Raw genomic sequence first — 20109 nt, forward strand, 5'->3', positions numbered from 1 at the left:
CTTGTCACCCATTCAAATATCCATTTTTTCTTTTTATTTAATATGATTATTATTATTATAATTGTTATTAATTTAAATATTGTCAGTAAAATAAAAAAAAAAAAAAAGGTTGAAAAATAGAATAAGAAAATATGAAGAGGGAAAGGGTGAAAAATAAGAGTGAATCGAAAGGGTTGAGTTCATTCAGACTCTGCAGCACTGCCCTTCTTACAAGATAAACTGTTTTTGTTTTATTATAAAAATAAATTAAAATATCTAAAAAAAAAAAAGCAGTGGGAGCAGTGGGAGCACACACATCTTTCTGTCCCAAACATGGAACCTAATGACAACCAACTCACCTCCTTCTTCCACCACCACCATCCCCACCACCACCATCACCACCAGCCCCAACCACCGCCGCAGGCCGCCCCACCCACCACCGCCTCTCCCACCAACGGCCTCTTGCCCAACGCTGACGCCTCACACATACTCTACCCTCACTCCGTCGCCTCGGCTGTCTCGTCCCAGCTCGAACCGGCCAAGAGGAAGCGGGGCCGCCCGAGGAAGTACGGCACGCCCGAGCAGGCTCTTGCTGCCAAGAAAGCTGCTACTGCTTCGTCTCAGTCGTTCTCCGGGGACAAGAAGCCCCACTCACCAACGTTCCCTTCTTCCTCATCTTTCACTTCTAAGAAATCCCATTCCTTCGCTCTAGGTTCGCTTTCCCTTTCTCAATTTCGCTCATTAATTCCTCTTCTTTTGTATTCGTACTCTCGTGCTTTTGCTTCTCTCTGTGTTGGTGGATTCTGCGTTCGTTTTTTCGTTCTAATTTGAAAATGTTTAGGAATTGGGATTGCGAGTATGGCGTTTCGTACGAGTTTAAAAGTGTTTTTTAGTTATATGAAAGTGTTTCTTTTAGCTTAAGGATTGACAAAAATACCTAAGGTACCGAGTGCGCGATTGATGGCAGAATTTTAACTAGATGTTTCTGCTGTGAATGGGGTGATGCAGGCAATGCAGGGCAAGGGTTCACTCCGCATGTCATTGCTGTTGCTGCTGGTGAGGTATGCGTTATTCATACTTCAGTCTTCGAATATTGCTTGTGGATTTTAAATTTCTGCATCTACTTGCTTCAGGGCAAGTACAGTGACTGACCTGTAACGAAGTCCCAACCGATTTGGTTATTATATTATAAAAGAAAGTAATAACCCATCACTTTCAGCCCTAAAATGTTACTCCGTATCCTTAATAGTCGTCCCTAAAATGACCAAATTATATAAGCATTCTCCCAGGTATTAGAAATCACATTATAAAGTTTCTTATGTATTGAAAAATCCTTCGTAGGACATTAGTAAATTGATGGATATTTAATACCTTAGAGATTAGTTTTGTAATTTCCTTCCTTAAAGGCTATTTAAGAGAAAAGGTAATATTTGAGAGACTAAATTGATAATTTGTTATATGTTGCATGCATCTGAACCTATATACTAAACAGCCTGACAATCTATATCTCATATATCACTAATATATGCCAACTAAAATGTTCATTTAAGTATCTCCTACCCTAAGAGTTTAATTAGTAGGAATGTAAACTAGTCCAGCCAAACAACAAATCTTAGACTCGCCTTGTGAAAAATGGATTACAATGCTTGGGTCATCTATATAAATGAATTTAACCGGAAGATTGAGTTAAATTTGTTTAGATAAAAATAAAGCTTGCGTGTGGTTTGTTTATCCCGTTTTTAATTCAATTATTTTTTCTTTTTGCGGAAAATTTCCTTAAACTTATATTACTTTAAACTTTCTACAATTTAGTATTTATTATAACATTGAATACTAGATCATAATATACAAATAGAAATACACGCTCAAGATGTGATATATATGTAATTTTAACTTTATATTATGTATATAAATGAGTTTAATATCAAGTGTAAGTTTGCTTTTGTTTCTTTAATTAAGCAAACCAGTTTGATCAAGCATTTAACCAGTCAAGCTTGAATAGTTATACTCGTTTACGACCCCACTAATTAGTATTTAATTACCATATGTTTTGTTCCACCCCATCCCATCTATTTATAGTCCTTTCAGATTTGTTCAACATGCACGGTTTTCTTGCGTGGTGGTGATTTCAGTCTTTTCAAAGAGTAATTTCATGGCAGATCATGTTTTAAGTGACTAAGGGAGTTTATGAGCAAAGATTTTATAAATAATGTAACAGTGTCTCTTGTAATTGAGATTATGTGGTGAGAGGATGCAATCTAGGACAATTCAGGAATAATGCCTTTTAGGGGTCAGCTTAGTCATCCTGTGTCTCTTGCCGAAGTTCACAAAGTTGCACCTGCTTACAATGGATCTAGGTGCGGTGCAATAAGTGTGCCAAGTAGCCACAGTTAACCTTTGGATGTCATGTGAACTATTACAGTTAGTGTAGTTACACTTTTTTTATGCATTTCCAACATATAAATTGTTTCAGAGAAATTATCAGTTTCTGTATTTTTCTGATGTTATTCAATTTTTCCTTGTAGTTCACCACTCTTTTTACAAGTAAATTTTCCTCCATCCTTGTTGTTTGAATTTATTATGTTTTGTCATTTGTCCAGTTTATTTTTCAACTTTCTTCTATATGTGTATTACTTTGATTACTGTTTAACTGTGCACTCAATAGGATGTTGGCCAGAAAATTATGTTATTCATGCAACAAAGTAGGCGTGAAATGTGTATTCTCTCTGCATCTGGTTCCATCTCTAATGCCTCTCTTCGCCAGCCAGCAACCTCAGGAGGCAACATTACATATGAGGTAAAATATTAGTTGCTTTTTTTTATCATATCTATTTGTTATATTCTTACAGATATTCTTTAAACAATCTTTTAAAGGAAAAGGAAATGTGGAAACTTTCAATTTGGGTCAAAATCTTGTTTATAATATATTTGATTTTATTGTTGGGTAAATTACATTCTCCTCCTTAGAGCTATTGATTTGTGTTACACTTTGGTTATTTAATGTGAATGAGCCTCTTAAAGATAGTTTCCTCTCCGTGACACTCTTTATTATTGACAATGGCAACTATTTTTAAACTTTTACTGTCAAATAAAATAAGATTTTGACTGTCAAATAAAATAAGATTTTGACTGTCAAATAAAATAAGATTTTGGATGATGTTCTTAGGCCACTAGTTGGAATATTGTAAACATTGTGTCGTTCATAAAAGTCCCATGTGGAAAATTAGTTTCCAGTGATGCCAAAAGTTGCAGAGAGCAAAAATGCACTTTGGAGAGATTAAAATTGTATTTGGATCCTAACAAAAAGATGTGGAGGAAACTCATCTACTAAATGGGTTTGGGACCAGGTATAAATACTTGCAAAAGTTATATGGGAATAGGTGTGGAGATGCCAGTATGGGTGGGTACTTTAATATGCTCTCCATTTCATACCCACGCATATCATTTAATATATTAAACCTAAAATTTGAAATATTATATTTAATTACTTATTTAATGATCACAAGTTGTCATTTTGAAGTTTATCCATGATATAATTCTTATCTCAAGCCCTAAAGGCTTTTGTTGTAATTCTGCTCTCTAAAGTTTTCATGGCTTTATATTATTCATCCAATTATGGGAGCAGGTGTTGTTCTTCCATCCAACTTGGGGTATAATTTTTAGTTTATGTTTTCGTTTGGTTGATTTTTCATAATTGATTTTCAGTATTAACAATAGCATTTTTATTTTACTAGTTTGTCAGAATTAAAATATTCCATTTAATTAGAATGTAGAAAATGGGTGAGGCTCTGAGGGTATGGGTTCAGAGGCAGGTTTAGTTTTAAATGTGGTGTAGGAATGGATTTTATAACCTTTTTCAAATTTTATCCATTTCCATCCCTACTAGAAGGCTTATTCATAATTGTTTACCACCATTAAGAGGATCAGTCAATGGGCTGAAGTGCAAAATGTTTCTGACGTGGATGGAGAGTGTAATTTTTTAAAATTGGAGGGAAAGAAGGTATAATTTAAGCATTACTCGGGAGAGGAAAATGTACTCTCCCTTTGATTTAAGGTTCTTCACTTGTCATCAAACAAGGTGGATGAGTTTTCAAATTTGAATTTTTTTTCTAACTACTATTAATAAAGAGACTAGTGTTTTGTCTTCATTTTTTCTCATAAATTTCTGAAGGTTTTCTTTCTGAATACTCTTGTTTCTTAATTATGCCAATAAAAACATTGGATTATAGATGTTCATTTAAAATTCTACTTTTGATCTCATACTATTTTCTCCTCATGTACACGTGTGTGCTTATGGCTTTTCTGTATAAACCCAAATTCTATGGACCAATTTTCTCATGATCTAAATTGGAAGCTTTAGCAAAATGGTTTCAGAATCTGTAGATAGCTCTTGCACCAGTTTCTTACAAGAAAACTGATCTTCATTCTTCAGTTGCCTTCAAGACTACAGACACAATGAGGAACCTTAATGAAAACTATCTATATTAGATTACAACCGGTCACTTAAAGTTAGTGCCGGTCAGCATTAAGTTAGTATTATCTTTTTCCCGTGTTGTCACTTGTCAATGTATTAACTGTTAAGCAGCAGTCATTGTCTACAACATAATGAGCACATGGCTAATTGCTGAAAATAAAAATTGTTAATTCTTTTTGTCAAGGGATTTTGCTTTATTATATTTGGTAGTCATGTGCTCATATTCCAGTTATCAAAGTTTGACTCTTTGCTTTGACATCAGGGTCGATTTGAGATTATTTCACTTACCGGATCTTACGTCCGTAATGAGATTGGAACTCGAACTGGTGGTCTAAGTGTATGTTTATCTAACACTGATGGACAAATCATAGGTGGTGGAGTTGGTGGGCCGCTTAAAGCAGCTGGTCCAGTTCAGGTAATTTCAGAAAGAACTATGGAAGAACTTTTTGATGGCAAATATGAGCTGGGCCCTATTCTATTTTTCTTTGTCTTGATCAATGCAATTTGTGCCTTGAAAAATTGTAGGCCTAACCATCAACGTGGACTTAGATTTAAATTACGTGTCATTGAGCAAGATTTATGATTAGGACATTATGTACCACTAGATATAACCAAGCTCATTAAGTGGAAAGGTTTGGTAATTGTTGCTGATATGTTTGTACGTTGCGGTCATGAGGTTGCTAACATATGCTTCAAGGTAAAACTGGGGTTGGAGAGAAAGTTGTATGTGATCAGTTCTCTACTTATGTTCCAGCTTGTTCTGTAGTTTCTTTTTATAGCCTTCACATAATATACACAAATGTGATTTTACATGTATAGATTTTTCATAGGGAGAAAAAGGGAAGATGAGACGGGCATTTAGGGTTGTGCTTGGTAAGAGTAAAATTGATAGGGAAAACCGGTGAATAAAGTATGCATATAGACTTACTTTATATCTACATCGTCAAGTTTCACTATTATATTTTGCACCTCCTGTTTTCATTCCTATCAACCACTGCCTGGAAGTCATTTTTTACGAAAGGTTAATCTACACAGGTCATCGTTGGAACATTTTTTATTGACAACAAGAAGGAATCTAGCCCAAAAGTTGATGCCTCTGCAAGTAAGTTGCCACCACCACCTGTTAGTGAACCAGTATCAAGTTTAGGTTTCCGCCAATCCGTCGACTCTCCCAGTGGAAATCCAATCCGCGGAAATGATGAGCATCAAGCCATGGGGGGAAGTCATTTCATGATTCAACAGCTTGGTTTGCAGGGGACGCCTCCCCGGTCCACAGACTGGGCTCGTCCGGATTCAAGAAATTCCAGTTTTGAGCTGACAGGTATGGACTAACCTGCTCCTTCTAATAGTTTCGCTATGGTGTAATAAGGTTTCCTATCTGCAGGAAGGACAGGTCATGGGTCGCACCAGTCTCCTGAGAATGGGGGCTATGAGCAAATTCCCGATTGAAAACTCGATATGGCTTTAGATTTTGATAAACCAATGTGCGATAGATGTATGATATCTATACATACCTGTCCTCTTTGTCGCGTGATGCCGTTTATAGTATGCACCATTCATTAAAGCTCGTGGCTTCTGAAAATTAGTACTAATGCTTGTCCTTGAAAATATTGTTCTGCCTCATTTACTGGTGTTGTATGTATAAATCAGGTTGCTTACTTCATTTTTGCAGGCCTGTTAGTTCATACCGGGATAAATATCATAGATATATGTTTCCTAGATTAGCTAATCTGTTGTGGATTATATTTTCCTTTCATTTTCAAGGTGCACTCTTAAGATATATTCTTCCAAATTCTGTCAAAGCTTACATGATTATTATATTATGCTTCTTCATTTAGTAAGCCTATTTTGAAAATATTGATTATCTTTCTCTGCTCATCTTCTGGGCCATTAGGCTCATGTAGTAAATGTAATGGAACTTTTTCGATTTTTAGGGTACAGACTACATTATGCGTAGTGTAATTTCTTTGGAATTTATGATTTTAAAAAAAATATGTTCAACTAATTAATTACAAGGTTATTTGGTACTGATGATGCTTTTTATAACATTGTCATTTAGTAATGATTCAGTGATCCCTTATTTATTTATTACATCTTTTCAGTTGTTTAACAATGTCTAGTGTGTAACATGTCATCTTCTAACATAGTTTATTACCAATATACGAAAAGTGTCTCAAAGTTCATGTGAATAGAATACAAGAGCTAGGAATCACTTCCAGATGTATATCAGATTTAATTTACATATTTTTTTAACTACATTTATTCAGGTGGGTTTCCGATTTAATTAATAGAGTGAGATAAATTAAAAAAAAAATGGAGTTTATATATTCTCTTAGCTTAATTATTCAATAAAAATATTTTATTTAATTTTCTTTTCCACATCCAATATGATTTGTTTCTTTTTAACAAATTAATACAAAAGTTGGTGGTGGTATTTTCGGCTATAATGATGGCACCAGTTTTGAATATTAAATATGGATGGCTCAATGATTATCTTATAAATTATATATTAAACATTCTTCCAGTTAAAAAATACTTCTAACTTCAAATTCTACTGTCTTTTTATTTTCTTTAAGAGAGTGTTTGATAAATTAAAACAAAATTACTGGACATTATTAATTGTTGTATAACTGAATTTTATTTTATTTGCTTGATGAAAAATATTTCTTACAATATTTATATAAGTTTTCTAAAAACATCATAATAATCTATCATTTTTATTAAAAAAATTAGTTTAGTATCACATTAAATATTTTAATAAGATTAATATTGCTTTTCTTTATTAAAATTGTTATTTTAACTAAAAAAAGTTAGATTTTCACTTCTTTAATGAAAAGGTATTTCTGATAAATTTGGTCAAACATCTTTTCTTGAAAAACGTTGTATCTAAATAAGTTATTTTTTAAAATTTAACCTAAATATGAGAAGTTTCTCAGTATTAAGTGTATCAATTAAAAAATATTATTATATAGTAATATACTCATATTAAACACTTTATACATTTTATTTTTATCTTTTATCGTTCATCTAAACAAATTATAATATAGATATTAATTTTTTTGGTATGATAAAAAATTGTTAACTAATTTATGAACTATGTTAATAAATAAAAAACGTTTGATAATTACCTTAAAGTAATTTATTTTATGAAATTTTAGTTTAATTTTTATTTATATATTTATATTCGTTTTACATCCATTAATTAAGTCATTACTTAAAATTTTCCACAACTTTTATTTTAATGAATAGTTTTTAAACTAATTGATAACTAATAAGCTACCAGCTCATGATAGATTCTTAATTTATTAAATTCTTAACTTATAAATTTTATCACGTTCATCAAAAATAATTTTTAATCTTAAAATTAAATTTGAAATTTTATCTTTGTGACACGTGTAACATTATTGATTTTTTTTTTTCATATAATGATGCATACATCAAACTTTAATCTGTGGTGACTACTGATAGTGATATTTGGGTGGATGATTGCGTTCCATTGCTACAGCACAACATGATCGTCACTTTACAAAATTAGAAAAAACCCAATTTTGATGTTTACCTTCTTTTCTTCCACAAATACAAGATATTAGCTTCAATAAGATATTTTGTTCCATAAGTCACTAACTATGATTTTTTTTATTAAAAAAACAAAAATACTAATATTGCCCAATCAATATCTACTTTATGTAATTCAAATTTAGGTTAATAAATATTGTATCATTATTAAAACTTTAAAATTCTTAACAAATAATTACTAATTAATTTCAATTATATTTTTATATTTTATGATAAATAATTAGTTAATATTACTACTATTACTGTCATTATTAAAGCAATACTAACCCGTGTCTAAAGACACTAGATGTTGAAATTTGAATAATTAACATAATTAATTAAAATAATATAAATTTATATAATAAATTTTTTAAATACAAAAATTTTGAAATTTATAAGATCTTTATCCATAAATAGATAAAATTATTTCTCTAACACTTAATGACCGTATCTCAATAAATATTTAAAATGAAAGTTTGAAATTAGGACAAGAATGAGTTAGATCGAGCAAAGATAATATTTGATATCGATTTTTGTAAAAAAAAATTATCCGTTATTTGTGTAATTGATCGGATACTCAATAAAAAATACTTGTAAATGTTTTAAAAATGCATGAATATGTAGATATTTACGAAATTTAGAAAAATATATTATAAATTTTTAAATAAAATTAAAAAATACACAAGATATAATATAAGTTAAATTAATTAAATTTAACTTAATAAAATATAATTTTTTATTTTAATTTTAATTTTTTTTTGTAAATATTCGTTAGTACGAATAGTATGATATTAACATCAATAAGTTTATAAACCGGAGTTATCGGTTATCTCTTATTTATTATCCATAAATAATAAATATATTCGAACATTACCTATTTGTTACATGTTTTATTTGCAAAATATTAAACATTTGAAAAATACCATCTTTAATTTTTGAAAAAGAAAATCTCTTTGAAATTTCTAAGATTTTTCAAATTCTTTTGTAATGAAAAGATTGCATTTTTCTTTTTATGGAAAAAATTCTCATTTCTTCATAGTGCATTTTGTCACTCAAAATTAATTTCCCCTTTCCTTCATAGTCCTATTATAATAGAGTGTTGTTGAGGAACAAGTAAAACAAAAGGTGGTCCTAAACCAAGACTTTATAAAGGTAGAAAAGAACTATCAGAGAATAAGAGTAGTTCTGGATTATGTTACATGCAAGCTAAAGGAAGAAAACTTTATGGTTGTTTTAAATTTTGGTACAGTTTAATTAAATAAATAAATAAAACTTTTTCAATTAATACAAAAATTAAACTTAAAATCATTAAATAAATAATTATATCTATTTATTTTTTAAAATTTAAAAATTAAAATATATCAAAGTTCAAGACCTAAATAAATTTTAATTTCATTTTAAAAATAAAAAAATATATTTCACCTTTGTCTTCATCACATCCGTTATTGTTTTGTTTGAATTAGAATGAATAATTTCATATTTTGATTTTAGTTTCAGGTTAAAAATCAAATTATTAAATTATTGTTTTTACTTTCAGTTTTTGAATGCAATCTTGAAGAAGTCAAAATGAATGCATTAAGAAATGTTTGAAATGATGTGTTACAGTAGTGAATAATTGAGTGCCTGATTTATTATGATTATTACTGGTAAAGGTTTGTTTGTAAGAGGAAGGGAGTTTCAGCTCAGTTCAGTAAAGGTGCGTGGGGCCCATCTCTTTCTCTCTGCCTTCGACAAAGAGCAATCTTCAAACCTAAGATTGGATTTTTCGGTGATGGGTAGCATTATTTTATCAATTAGTATCATTGACCAAAAGCACACCAAGTCCTGATTTATTCATTGTCTTCTCGATTTCTGACTCCAAATTGTTAGGGTTTTGGGAAATTAAACATAGTTTAGATCTGTTGTAATGTGTGTATCAATTGTGGTGTCAATTTCCGGTGTATGTTCTTTGGGGATGCTGTAGAAAAAGGAAAATAGTAGCTCTAATTATTTTGTCGCCATGGAAAGAGGAGTGCTTCTTTTGTTTTTCTTGCTGTTGGTTATGGTGCTGTCTGTCTTTGCTATCGAAGTGGAATATTCACACTGCAATTGTGATGAGGAAGGGCTTTGGAGCATTCACAACGTCTTGGTTTGCCAGAAAGTGAGTGACTTTTTCATTGCCATTGCATATTTTTCCATTCCCCTTGAGCTCCTTTATTTTGTCAGTCGCTCCAATGTTCCCTTTAAATTGGTCTTCCTTCAATTCATTGCGTTCATAGTTCTCTGTGGATTGACCCATTTGCTCAATGCCTATACTTACTATGGCCCCCACTCGTTCCGGTTGTTTCTTTCCCTCACTGTTGCTAAGTTTCTCACTGCTCTTGTCTCCTGTGCCACTGCCATTTCCTTTCCCACCCTCATACCTCTTCTGCTGAAAATCAAAGTGAGGGAGCTCTTCTTGAGGCAGAATGTGTTGGAATTGGGCCAGGAGGTTGGGATTATGAAGAAACAGGAGGAAGCTAGTTGGCACGTTAGGATGCTCACCTGTGAGATTAGGAAGTCTCTGGATAAGCATACCATCTTGTATACCACACTTGTTGAGCTTTCCAAGACCTTGGACTTGCACAACTGTGCAGTTTGGATGCCTGATGATGATAGGAGAGAAATGCTTTTGACACATGAGTTGAAACCAAACTCTGCAAGTAGTTTTCACAATTCTATTCCTATTAGTGATCCAGATGTGTTGGACGTAAAGAATAGCAAAGGGGTGTGGATTTTGAGGCCTGATTCTGCACTCGGAGCTGCAAGTCGCGGTGGTGGATCTGGGGATTCGGGTGCCGTGGCAGCCATCCGCATGCCGATACTTCATGTTTCCAATTTCAAAGGAGGGACACCAGAGATGGTTGAGACATCTTATGCTATACTGGTTTTGGTTCTTCCAAATTCAAACTCCAGGGCTTGGACCTCCCATGAAATGGAGATAGTGGAAGTGGTTGCTGATCAGGTTGCTGTGGCCTTGTCTCACGCGTCTGTTCTGGAAGAGTCTCAGCTTATGAGCCAGAAACTTGCAGAGCAAAACCGGGCATTGCAACAGGCCCAGAAGAATGCAATGATGGCCAGGAAGGCAAGGAGCTCGTTTGAGAAAGTTATGAGTCATGGAATGCGGAGGCCAATGCATTCTATCCTGGGTTTGCTTTCACTGTTTCAAGAGGATAATAGTATAAGGCCAGAACAGAAGATTGTTATTGACTCAATTTTCAAAGTTAGCAATGCACTCTCACGATTGATTAATGATGTGATGGAGATTTCCACGAATGACAACGGAAACTTCCGGTTGGAGATGAAGCCTTTCAGTCTGCATTCAATGATGAGGGAAGTTTCTTGCACTACCAAGTGTTTGTGTATATATAAAGGCTTTGGTCTTGAAGTTGATGTTGACAAGTCTTTGCCTGATCTGGTCGCTGGTGATGAGGCAAGGTCTTTCCAAGTAATTTTACATATGATTGGCTATTTATTGAACCTTTGTGAGAAAGGAACACTCATATTTCAAGTTTATCTTGAAAGTGGTAGTGGAGATAAAGATGATAGAAGTGTTGCAATATGGAGGTCAAACGTGCAAAATGACTATGTACATATAAAATTTAATTTTCGAGTAAATGGTATTAGTTCCCAGTCAGATGAATCATTTTCAACAACAAATTATTCTTGTAGAAGGCACCACAACAATGAACCCAAGGAAGGCCTGAGCTTCAGCATGTGCAAAACAATAGTGCAGGTAGGTGCACCATTTTCTTTTGAAAATTTACAAATCAGTGATCTCTTGTATGTGGCAGTGACGTTTAATTTTGAGCAGATTTCTCTCCTGGCATGTTTCAGCTAAGGATATTAGGGTTTCTATCTCATGAGCTGTAATTTATCTCCAGTCTGTTAACTATCTTTTTGTTATTGACAATCATGGTATCCCTTGGGTCTAGCAACATTTTACAGTCGCTATTTTCCTCTATAACTTTAAAATTTTGTCTTGTTTATCCCATATCTATGATATATTATCCTCTTTTGAGATCTTAACCTAGATTGTGAGAATTTCTAGCATCATAGGCGTCAAGGACAAAATGAATATTGAGATAGCAGAAATGGCTAAGAGAGTCTACTTTTTTCTCCTGTGAATGATCTATTACTTAAGCAATTTTAAGATGAAAGAGGCTCAAAATTCCCCCATTCGTCAGCTGTATTATGAGAAGAATTAACACTAAACAACATAACTATAAGTCCTTTCATGCATTTAGTTCTGTATAGTTTGAACATTTGGGCCTAAAACCGAATTTTGTTTTGTCTTTGCCTACCAGCTTGACTGGGTTGGTTGAGCAGCTTTCAGCGATAAACCAGCTGAGGCATGTTAGTTTTAATGTGGTGTGATTGTTTGTGGTAATTCTGACAGTTGATACAATATGGAATAATATGCAGATGATGCAAGGTAATATTTGGATGTCAACTAACTCTCTGGGTGTGACACAAGGAATGACACTTCTTCTTAGGTTTCCGACAGGATCATATCATGGAAGATTCATTCTTGCTCCCAAAGATATTTCAAACTCCCAGTTTAGAGGGCTTAAGGTTGTGTTAGCTGATGATGATGATGTAAACAGGACTGTGACCAAGAAGCTGCTTGAGAAACTGGGGTGTCAAGTAACTGCTGTTTCATCAGGATTTGAATGTCTTAGTGCTGTAAGTGCTTCTGGTAACTCCAGCAAAATTGTTCTACTGGATCTTCACATGCCCGAAATGGATGGTTTTGAAGTTACAAGAAGGATTCGAAAATTCCAAAGCCGTAATTGGCCCTTGATCGTGGCTGTGACTGCAAGTGCAGAAGAACACATCAAGGAGAGATGTGTGCAAGTGGGAATGAATGGACTGATTCAAAAACCTATCCTTCTTCATGAGATAGCAGATGAACTTCGAACAGTCCTGCAACGTGCAGGTGAAAAATTGTGAGAACAATTTTAGTTATCCCAAATCTGTTAGGTTCCTCAAATTAATCACTACAACATTCTGAAAGAGAACCTGGAATTCTTAATAAACTAAAATATACTAGATAGATAATAGATACTAGGTTCTTTTTGCTAACCATTTTTCTGTTTGATCCTTTGGCCGTATACTGAATTGTGACTTTTTCAAGGTGCATAGAATTCTGAAAGTGCTTGCTTTCTTGCGTATATATATAATATGAAAAGATGGATGAATGTGGAAAAACTATACATTAGACAAATGTTAGCTTATGTTGTTTGTTAATGTATTGTTGTAGTGTTAGTTATTCAATTAGTTATTCAATAAACTTATAGAAATTAATACTAAATTTAAAATTGCAGTGGTATCTTCTAACTGCTTATTTGATCAAATATACAAATTAGAAAAGCTTTTTGTTAATTGAATTTAGATTTTTTGGTTGGTGTATTTTGTCTTTGTCACTTGATAATAACTAACATTTTTGTAATTATATTTTCAATGTTCATCATATTTAATTTTTTTATCATATTTATTAGTTCCATAAATGTTAATAGTCATTACACTTTAGAAAAACGTGAAACATTATTTCTCTGATTCAAGATTGTGAGGTTTTGGTATAAGGGGTTTGTTCTGCATACTCAAGAGACCATCCACAACTTGATTAATGTATTTAAGATTGAGTCTAATAAAGATTATTCCCAGTGGAAGAGTAAATTGTATAGATAAAATTTTAATCAATTTTTAATTTGATATGCTATATTAAAATTCAAATATATACTCTAGAAATTTTACTAATGAGATATGGTGATTTAGAAGTGTCCAATTAATGTAAATTTAGGTATGAAGATCTTTAACTCTTCAAATATATTTTGTCATTGTATTAATCACTCTTAACTGTGTTAAGATGAATTTTAAAATTTAGAAAATGTCAAATGTTTATTTAAATAAATCAATTCAAATTTTTGGTATGAATAAGACAATTTAACTCCTAATATGTTCAATACTTATTATCATAATATATATTATAAAGAATCAAAATTTCATTATTGGACTTTATGAAAATAATATTAGCAATTGTTGAATTATCAAATATTAATATTAATATTTGATAATTCTAAAAAAAAAATATTAGATGGTATAGAAAGTTCTAAAATGTAAATTATTAATATAAACATGTTTTTGAAGTATCTTTGTTGTTCTCAATTCAACAAAGTTTAAGCCGATTTCTCATGAAGTTGATATTTAGGAAGATTATCAAACAAGAAAAAGAATGATTGAGGACTTCCTCATATTGATTTAAGATCTTCTAAATTTTAACCTTTTTTTCTTATAGATTTTTTTTAATATATTTTCATTCCTTTCTCTTGTTTACTTACTTTATTAGGTTTAACTCTTTGCCTTAGACAACTATTTGAATTATTTAATATTATTAGTGAAGATCAAAATTACCTATATATATTCTCATTCCAAACTTTAAATATGATGGTTTAGTTAATTTTATTTATCCTAATATTATTTAATAAGAAAAACTAAAAAATCATAGGAATTTTAAAAACATCATTTAACCAGTAAATTGAATCAGAAATTCTGAATTATTAGACGTCAGATCAAGCTCTGTGAAAAAAATATGAAAACATGACGGTTTAAACTACAATAGTATATAAATTAAAATTTAAAAGTTAATCAATCAACAATGACATACTTTGATTATCTTATATATATATATATATATATATATATTTTTAAAAGCACTACCAGTTAGATACTTATCACAAAACAGAAACTTCCAATATTTACCATATACAAACTGTTTAAATAATAAAAATTTTAAATTTTATACAAGTTCATAACATAATTTTGTAATTTATATAACAATATTATACAATCTAATATAAATTTATAATTTTATACAATTTAAGTACATAAAATTGTATTCTATTATTATATTAAACCATTTTCAATTAATCATATTTTAAAGTTTTGATTCATTGTATTTCTTAAATATGTATATTCTTATATTATCATTAATCATGTTAATCTAATTACTTATTTTATAATTTCATATTACATCATCTTATTTATTTTAAATTATTTGATTATTTTTTCTCACTTACAAGAAAATGATCAAACTAGTTATTTAATGAAAAGGTGTTGGTGCTATAAATTTTTGGTTTCATATATGAATTTTATGGTATTTTTTATAAGCGTATTTCTAGAATAGTTTCTTATAAATGTCATCGTATAAAAATAATAAATACATCAAAGCAAATCAAGTCTCAAATAAATTATATAAGTGAAAGACAATAACAACAACTAAATAAGGATAATCTTAAAAATTGATTTTAAACATTAATTTCATTCATTTTTATGTTAAATAATATTAGAAATCAGAAGAGTTAAATGACAGTCATCACAGCACAATATAAATTGAATTTTACATTAAAATTCAAACTTCTATACTTAAATAATATGAAATTTAAAACAAAAGAAATATAGAATGAAGTTTTCATATTAGTAATATTTAAGTATAGAAAATAGAATTTTAATGTAACATATCAAATTAAAAGTTGACTATGAAGATTTTTTTTGTGTGTGATTTAATTTTCAATTGTACAAGTTTTTTTTTCTTTGATTCATCTTCATACAAAAATTTCAAAAGCCTTCGATGCTTAAAATATCAATTGCACATATAATCAACTAGCAAGAACTATACATATGCTGGTCTCGAAGGTTTAACTGTATCAATTTCTGCGTCTCCATTAAATAACTAATATCACAAAACATGTTCTCAATTGCGCGACATAGTATGGCAGAAAAGCACTAATGTTACATTCTTCCATCTTTTCATAAACAAATGCAAGAAACCATAGGCACTTTCAGGGTTTTGCATTTCGTCCTTTACTTTCTGATGATGGTTAGCAGTTCTATACACATTGTTTGAAAGCCATAATTCATTGTTGGCATAAAGATTAATCAGAAAAATGGTTAGTATATTTAGTTTAAGAACTCCAGGTTCATGTCAAAAAGGAACCTAAAAATTTGATGCATTTAAGATTGTTTTCACAATTTTTCACCTGTACGTTGTAGGACAGATCTAAGTTCATCTGCAATCTCATGAAGGAGGATAGGTTTTCGAATGAATCCATTCATTCCAACCTGTAGGCATCTCTCCTTGATGTGCTCTTCTGCACTAGCAGTAAAAGCTATGATCAAGGGCCACTTATGGCTTTGTAATTTCCTAATCCTTTTTGCAACTTCAAAACCATCCATTTCAGGCATGTGAAGATCTAGCAGAATAATTTTGAACAAGTTACCAGAGGCACTGATAGCACCAAGACATTCAAATCCTGATGAAACAGCAGTTACTTGACACCCCAGTTTCTCAAGCAGCTTCTTGGTCACGGTCCTGTTTACATCATCATCATCAGCTAACACAACCTTAAGCCCTTTAAACTGGGAGTTTGAGAAATCTTTAGGAGCAAGAATGAATCTTCCATGTGATGATCCTGACTGAAACTTGAGCAGAAGCGTCATTCCTTGTGTCAAACCCATAGTGTCAGTTGATATCCAAATATTACCTTGCATCATCTGCATATGATTCCATATTGTATCAACTGTCAGAATTACAGAAAACAATCACACCACATTAAAACTAAACCTACTTCAGTCGGTTTACCGCTGAAAGCTGCTCAACCAACCCACAGTCAAGCTGGCACGCAAGGACAAAAACAAAATGCATGAAGCGCTTATTGTTTTGAATATATTTAGTGTTTATTGTTCTCATAATGAAACTGAGGAATGGGGGAAATTCTAGTCTCTTTCACAGTAGAAAAAGCAGGCCTTCTTAGTCCTTTTTGCTATTTCAATATTTTTCCCCAAATCCTATGATGTTTGAAACTAGACCAAATAGGAGCTTTGTATGTGAAGGTTATTTCTTATTCCTAAAAATGACCTCTCACACTTAAAAAGTATAATTTTAATGACAGTTTCATCATATGTTCCCAATATCAACTCCTCAATGCATCATTCACCAACTCAAAAATTTAAGGGTTCAACCCTAAAATCATCTTCTAAGCATAAAATGTGATGCTGAGGTTTACAGCCAACACAATTCAGAAAATTAATGGAGCAGCACATAATTTCTCAAAAGGGGAGGAAATATAGCTATTTAATGAACAGTAAAAAAATAAATGTAGGAATAATCCATTTAAATACAAATCACTAACAAAAATTGATATTGAAATTTTCTGAAGAGAATGATGCACCTACCTGCACCAGCGTTTTGCACATGCTGAAGCTGAGGACTTCCTTAGATTCATTGTTGAAATGCTCTTTAACATTACAATTTGTTGTTGAAAATGATTCATCTGCCTGGGAACTGATACTATTTATATGAAAACTAAATCTTATATGTACATAAGCATTTTGCATGCTTGATCTCCATTTTCCAATATTTTTATCATCTTTATCTCCACTATCACTTTCAAGATAAACTTGAAATAAGAGAGTCCCTCTGTCATATATGTTCAATAAATAGCCAATCATATGTAAAATTACTTGGAAAGACCTAGCCTCATCACCAATGACCAGATCAGGCAAAGACTTGTCCACATCAACTTCAAGACCAAAGCCTTTATATATACACAAACACTTGGTAGTGCAAGAAACTTCCCTCATCAATGAATGCAGATTGAAAGGTTTCATCTCCAACCGGAAGGTCCCATTGTCATTTGCAGAAATCTCCATCACATCATTAATCAATCGTGATAGGGCATTGCTAACTTTTAAAATTGAGTCAATAACAATCTTCTGTTCTGGCCTTATATGATCCTCTTGAAACATTGAAAGCAAGCCCAGGATTGAATGCATTGGCCTCCGCATTGCATGACTCATAACTTTCTCAAACGAACTCCTTGCCTTCCTGGCCATCATTGCATTATTCTGAGCCTGTTGTAATGCCCGGTTTTGCTCTGCAAGTTTCTGGCTCATAAGCTGAGACTCTTCAAGAACAGATGCGTGAGACAAGGCCACAGCAACCTGATCAGCAACCACTTCCACTATCTCCATTTCATGGGAGGTCCAAGTCCTGGAGTTTGAATTTGGAAGAACCAAAACCAGTATGGCATAAGCCGTTTCAACTAACTCTGGTGTCCCTCCTTTGAAATTGGAAACATGAAGTATGGGCATGCGAATGGCTGCCACGGCACCTGAAACCCCAGATCCACCACCACTACTTGCAGCTCCCAGTTTCGAATCAGGCCTCAAAATCCAAACTCCATTGCTCTTCTTTATGTCCAACACATCCGGATCACTAATAGGAATAGAATTCTGAAAACTACTTGCTGAGTTTGGTTTCAACTCATGTGTCAAAATCATTTCCCTCCTATCATCGTCAGGCATCCAAACTGCACAATTGTGCAAATCCAAGGCCTTGGAAAGCTCAACAAGTGTGGTATACAAGATAGTATGCTTATCCAGAGACTTCCTAATCTCACAGGTGAGCATCCTAACATGCCAACTAGCTTCCTCCTGTTTCTTCATAATCCCAACCTCCTGGCCCAATTCCAACACATTCTGCCTCAAGAAGAGCTCCCTCACTTTGATTTTCAGCAGAAGAGGTATGAGGGTGGGAAAGGAAATGGCAGTGGCACAGGAAACAAGAGCAGTGAGGAACTTAGCAACAGTGAGGGAAAGAAACAACCGGAACGAGTGGGGGCCGTAGTAAGTATAGGCGTTAAGTAAATGGGTTGATCCACAGAGAACTATGAACGCAATGAATTGAAGGAAGACCAATTTAAAGGGTACATTGGAGCGACTGACAAAGTAAAGGAGTTCAAGGGGAATGGAAAAATACGCAATGGCGATGAAAAAGTCGCTCACTTTCTGGCAAACCAGGACGTTATGGATGCTCCAAAACCCTTCCTCTTCACAATTGCACTGTGAATATTCCACATCCATGGCAAAGGCAGAAAGCACCATGACCAACAGCAGCAACAACAAAAGAAGCAGCCCTTTTTCCATGGCAACGAAAAACTAGTGCTAATTTTTTCCTTTTCTAAACCATTCCCCAGAGTTAACCAACACCTCAAATTAACATCACAATTGGCACACACATTACAACAGATTTAAACGAACCTTAATTTCCCAAAACCCTAACAATTTTTAGCCATAAATCGAGAAGATAAAGAATAAATAATTGTTGTGGGAATTACAAGAACGAAGAAAGAATGAATATTTTGGTTTGAACTTGGAAGGGAAGAACCTGCTTGTGAGCACAGGAAGAGAGAGAAAGAGAGAGAGAGAGAGAGAGAGAGAGAGAGAGAGAGAGAGAGAGAAAGTGGGACCCACGCAGCGACACATGAATCGAACCGAGACTACCTTGCGCTGCTCACACACCTTTACGTGTAATAATAAATGTCTTTATTATCTGCCACCAAATTAATTACTATAATAACATATTCGAGAGATTTCATAGTATCCATTGTAATCTTATCCTTATTATTATAAGATATCTTAAACCAGTAAAAATAAATAATTTAGTAATTTTAATAAATGGTCAAATTAATCTTTATTATTACTTAATTTTAAATCTTCTTCTCATCGCTCATAAATACAAAACATAGAAAAGAAAAACTTCCTGGTTATGTTAACCAAAAGTTCAGACAATAAACTGGAGTTAAATGCCTTTTTAAAATGAATTAAAATATTAAATTGATATACTCAAATTGAACTCGGGATAGTTTCATCAATCAATCTTGAAAAAAAATAAATTATAAAGTAATATTAGATTAATACTTTAAACATTATGTATTATATGAAAATTAAAATTGATTAACAAAAACAATGTTAAAAGCCATAAAATTGATGTTACGAGAATAGTACTATGACCTTTTTAATCTTTTGTAGTAAATGGTTTTTTAATTCTTAATTAAATTCTTATTACTTATGTGAAGATTTTCAAGAAAAATTAATGGGAGATTCAATATTAATAAATTATAGGATACTATTTTTAACTAAAAATTTAATACAATATGTCTTTTTTATTTATATCCTAGTTATTTTATTTAGTTTTATTATTTTTTAACTTATTTTGTTTGTCTAACATTTTTAGAATAGGT

At 32.2% G+C, this 20109-nt stretch overlaps 3 protein-coding genes across 4 annotated transcripts; 2 read left to right on the plus strand and 1 right to left on the minus strand.

Annotated features, from left to right (window-relative positions):
• The first annotated feature begins 245 nt into the window (after positions 1-245).
• On the plus strand, positions 246-6294 carry LOC106754167 (AT-hook motif nuclear-localized protein 14). 2 transcript variants are annotated; one of them, XM_014636157.2, is made up of 6 exons: positions 246-691; positions 988-1040; positions 2645-2776; positions 4716-4868; positions 5489-5774; positions 5823-6294. In XM_014636157.2, the coding sequence occupies exons 1-6, from the start codon at positions 313-315 to the stop codon at positions 5900-5902; spliced, it is 1083 nt and encodes a 360-aa protein (XP_014491643.1). In that variant the 5' UTR covers positions 246-312; the 3' UTR covers positions 5903-6294. The 2 variants fall into 2 exon arrangements, with proteins under 2 accessions (XP_014491643.1, XP_014491644.1); XM_014636158.2 differs by having other exon boundaries at positions 247-691; positions 5838-6294.
• A 3347-nt stretch (positions 6295-9641) lies between these two features.
• Positions 9642-13237, plus strand: LOC106754157 (protein EIN4). The gene is made up of 2 exons (XM_014636141.2): positions 9642-11762; positions 12452-13237. The coding sequence occupies exons 1-2, from the start codon at positions 10008-10010 to the stop codon at positions 12977-12979; spliced, it is 2283 nt and encodes a 760-aa protein (XP_014491627.1). The 5' UTR covers positions 9642-10007; the 3' UTR covers positions 12980-13237.
• A 2561-nt stretch (positions 13238-15798) lies between these two features.
• LOC106754159 (protein EIN4-like) lies at positions 15799-19380 on the minus strand. The gene is made up of 2 exons (XM_014636144.2): positions 17261-19380; positions 15799-16579 (listed from the first exon to the last, which is right to left on the minus strand). Exons 1-2 carry the CDS (start codon positions 19010-19012, stop codon positions 16052-16054), a joined length of 2280 nt encoding a protein of 759 aa, XP_014491630.1. The 5' UTR covers positions 19013-19380; the 3' UTR covers positions 15799-16051.
• Between the last annotated feature and the right edge of the window lie 729 nt (positions 19381-20109).

This window comes from Vigna radiata, unplaced genomic scaffold, assembly GCF_000741045.1.
Source record: "Vigna radiata var. radiata cultivar VC1973A unplaced genomic scaffold, Vradiata_ver6 scaffold_83, whole genome shotgun sequence".
NCBI classification, from domain to species: domain Eukaryota; kingdom Viridiplantae; phylum Streptophyta; class Magnoliopsida; order Fabales; family Fabaceae; genus Vigna; species Vigna radiata.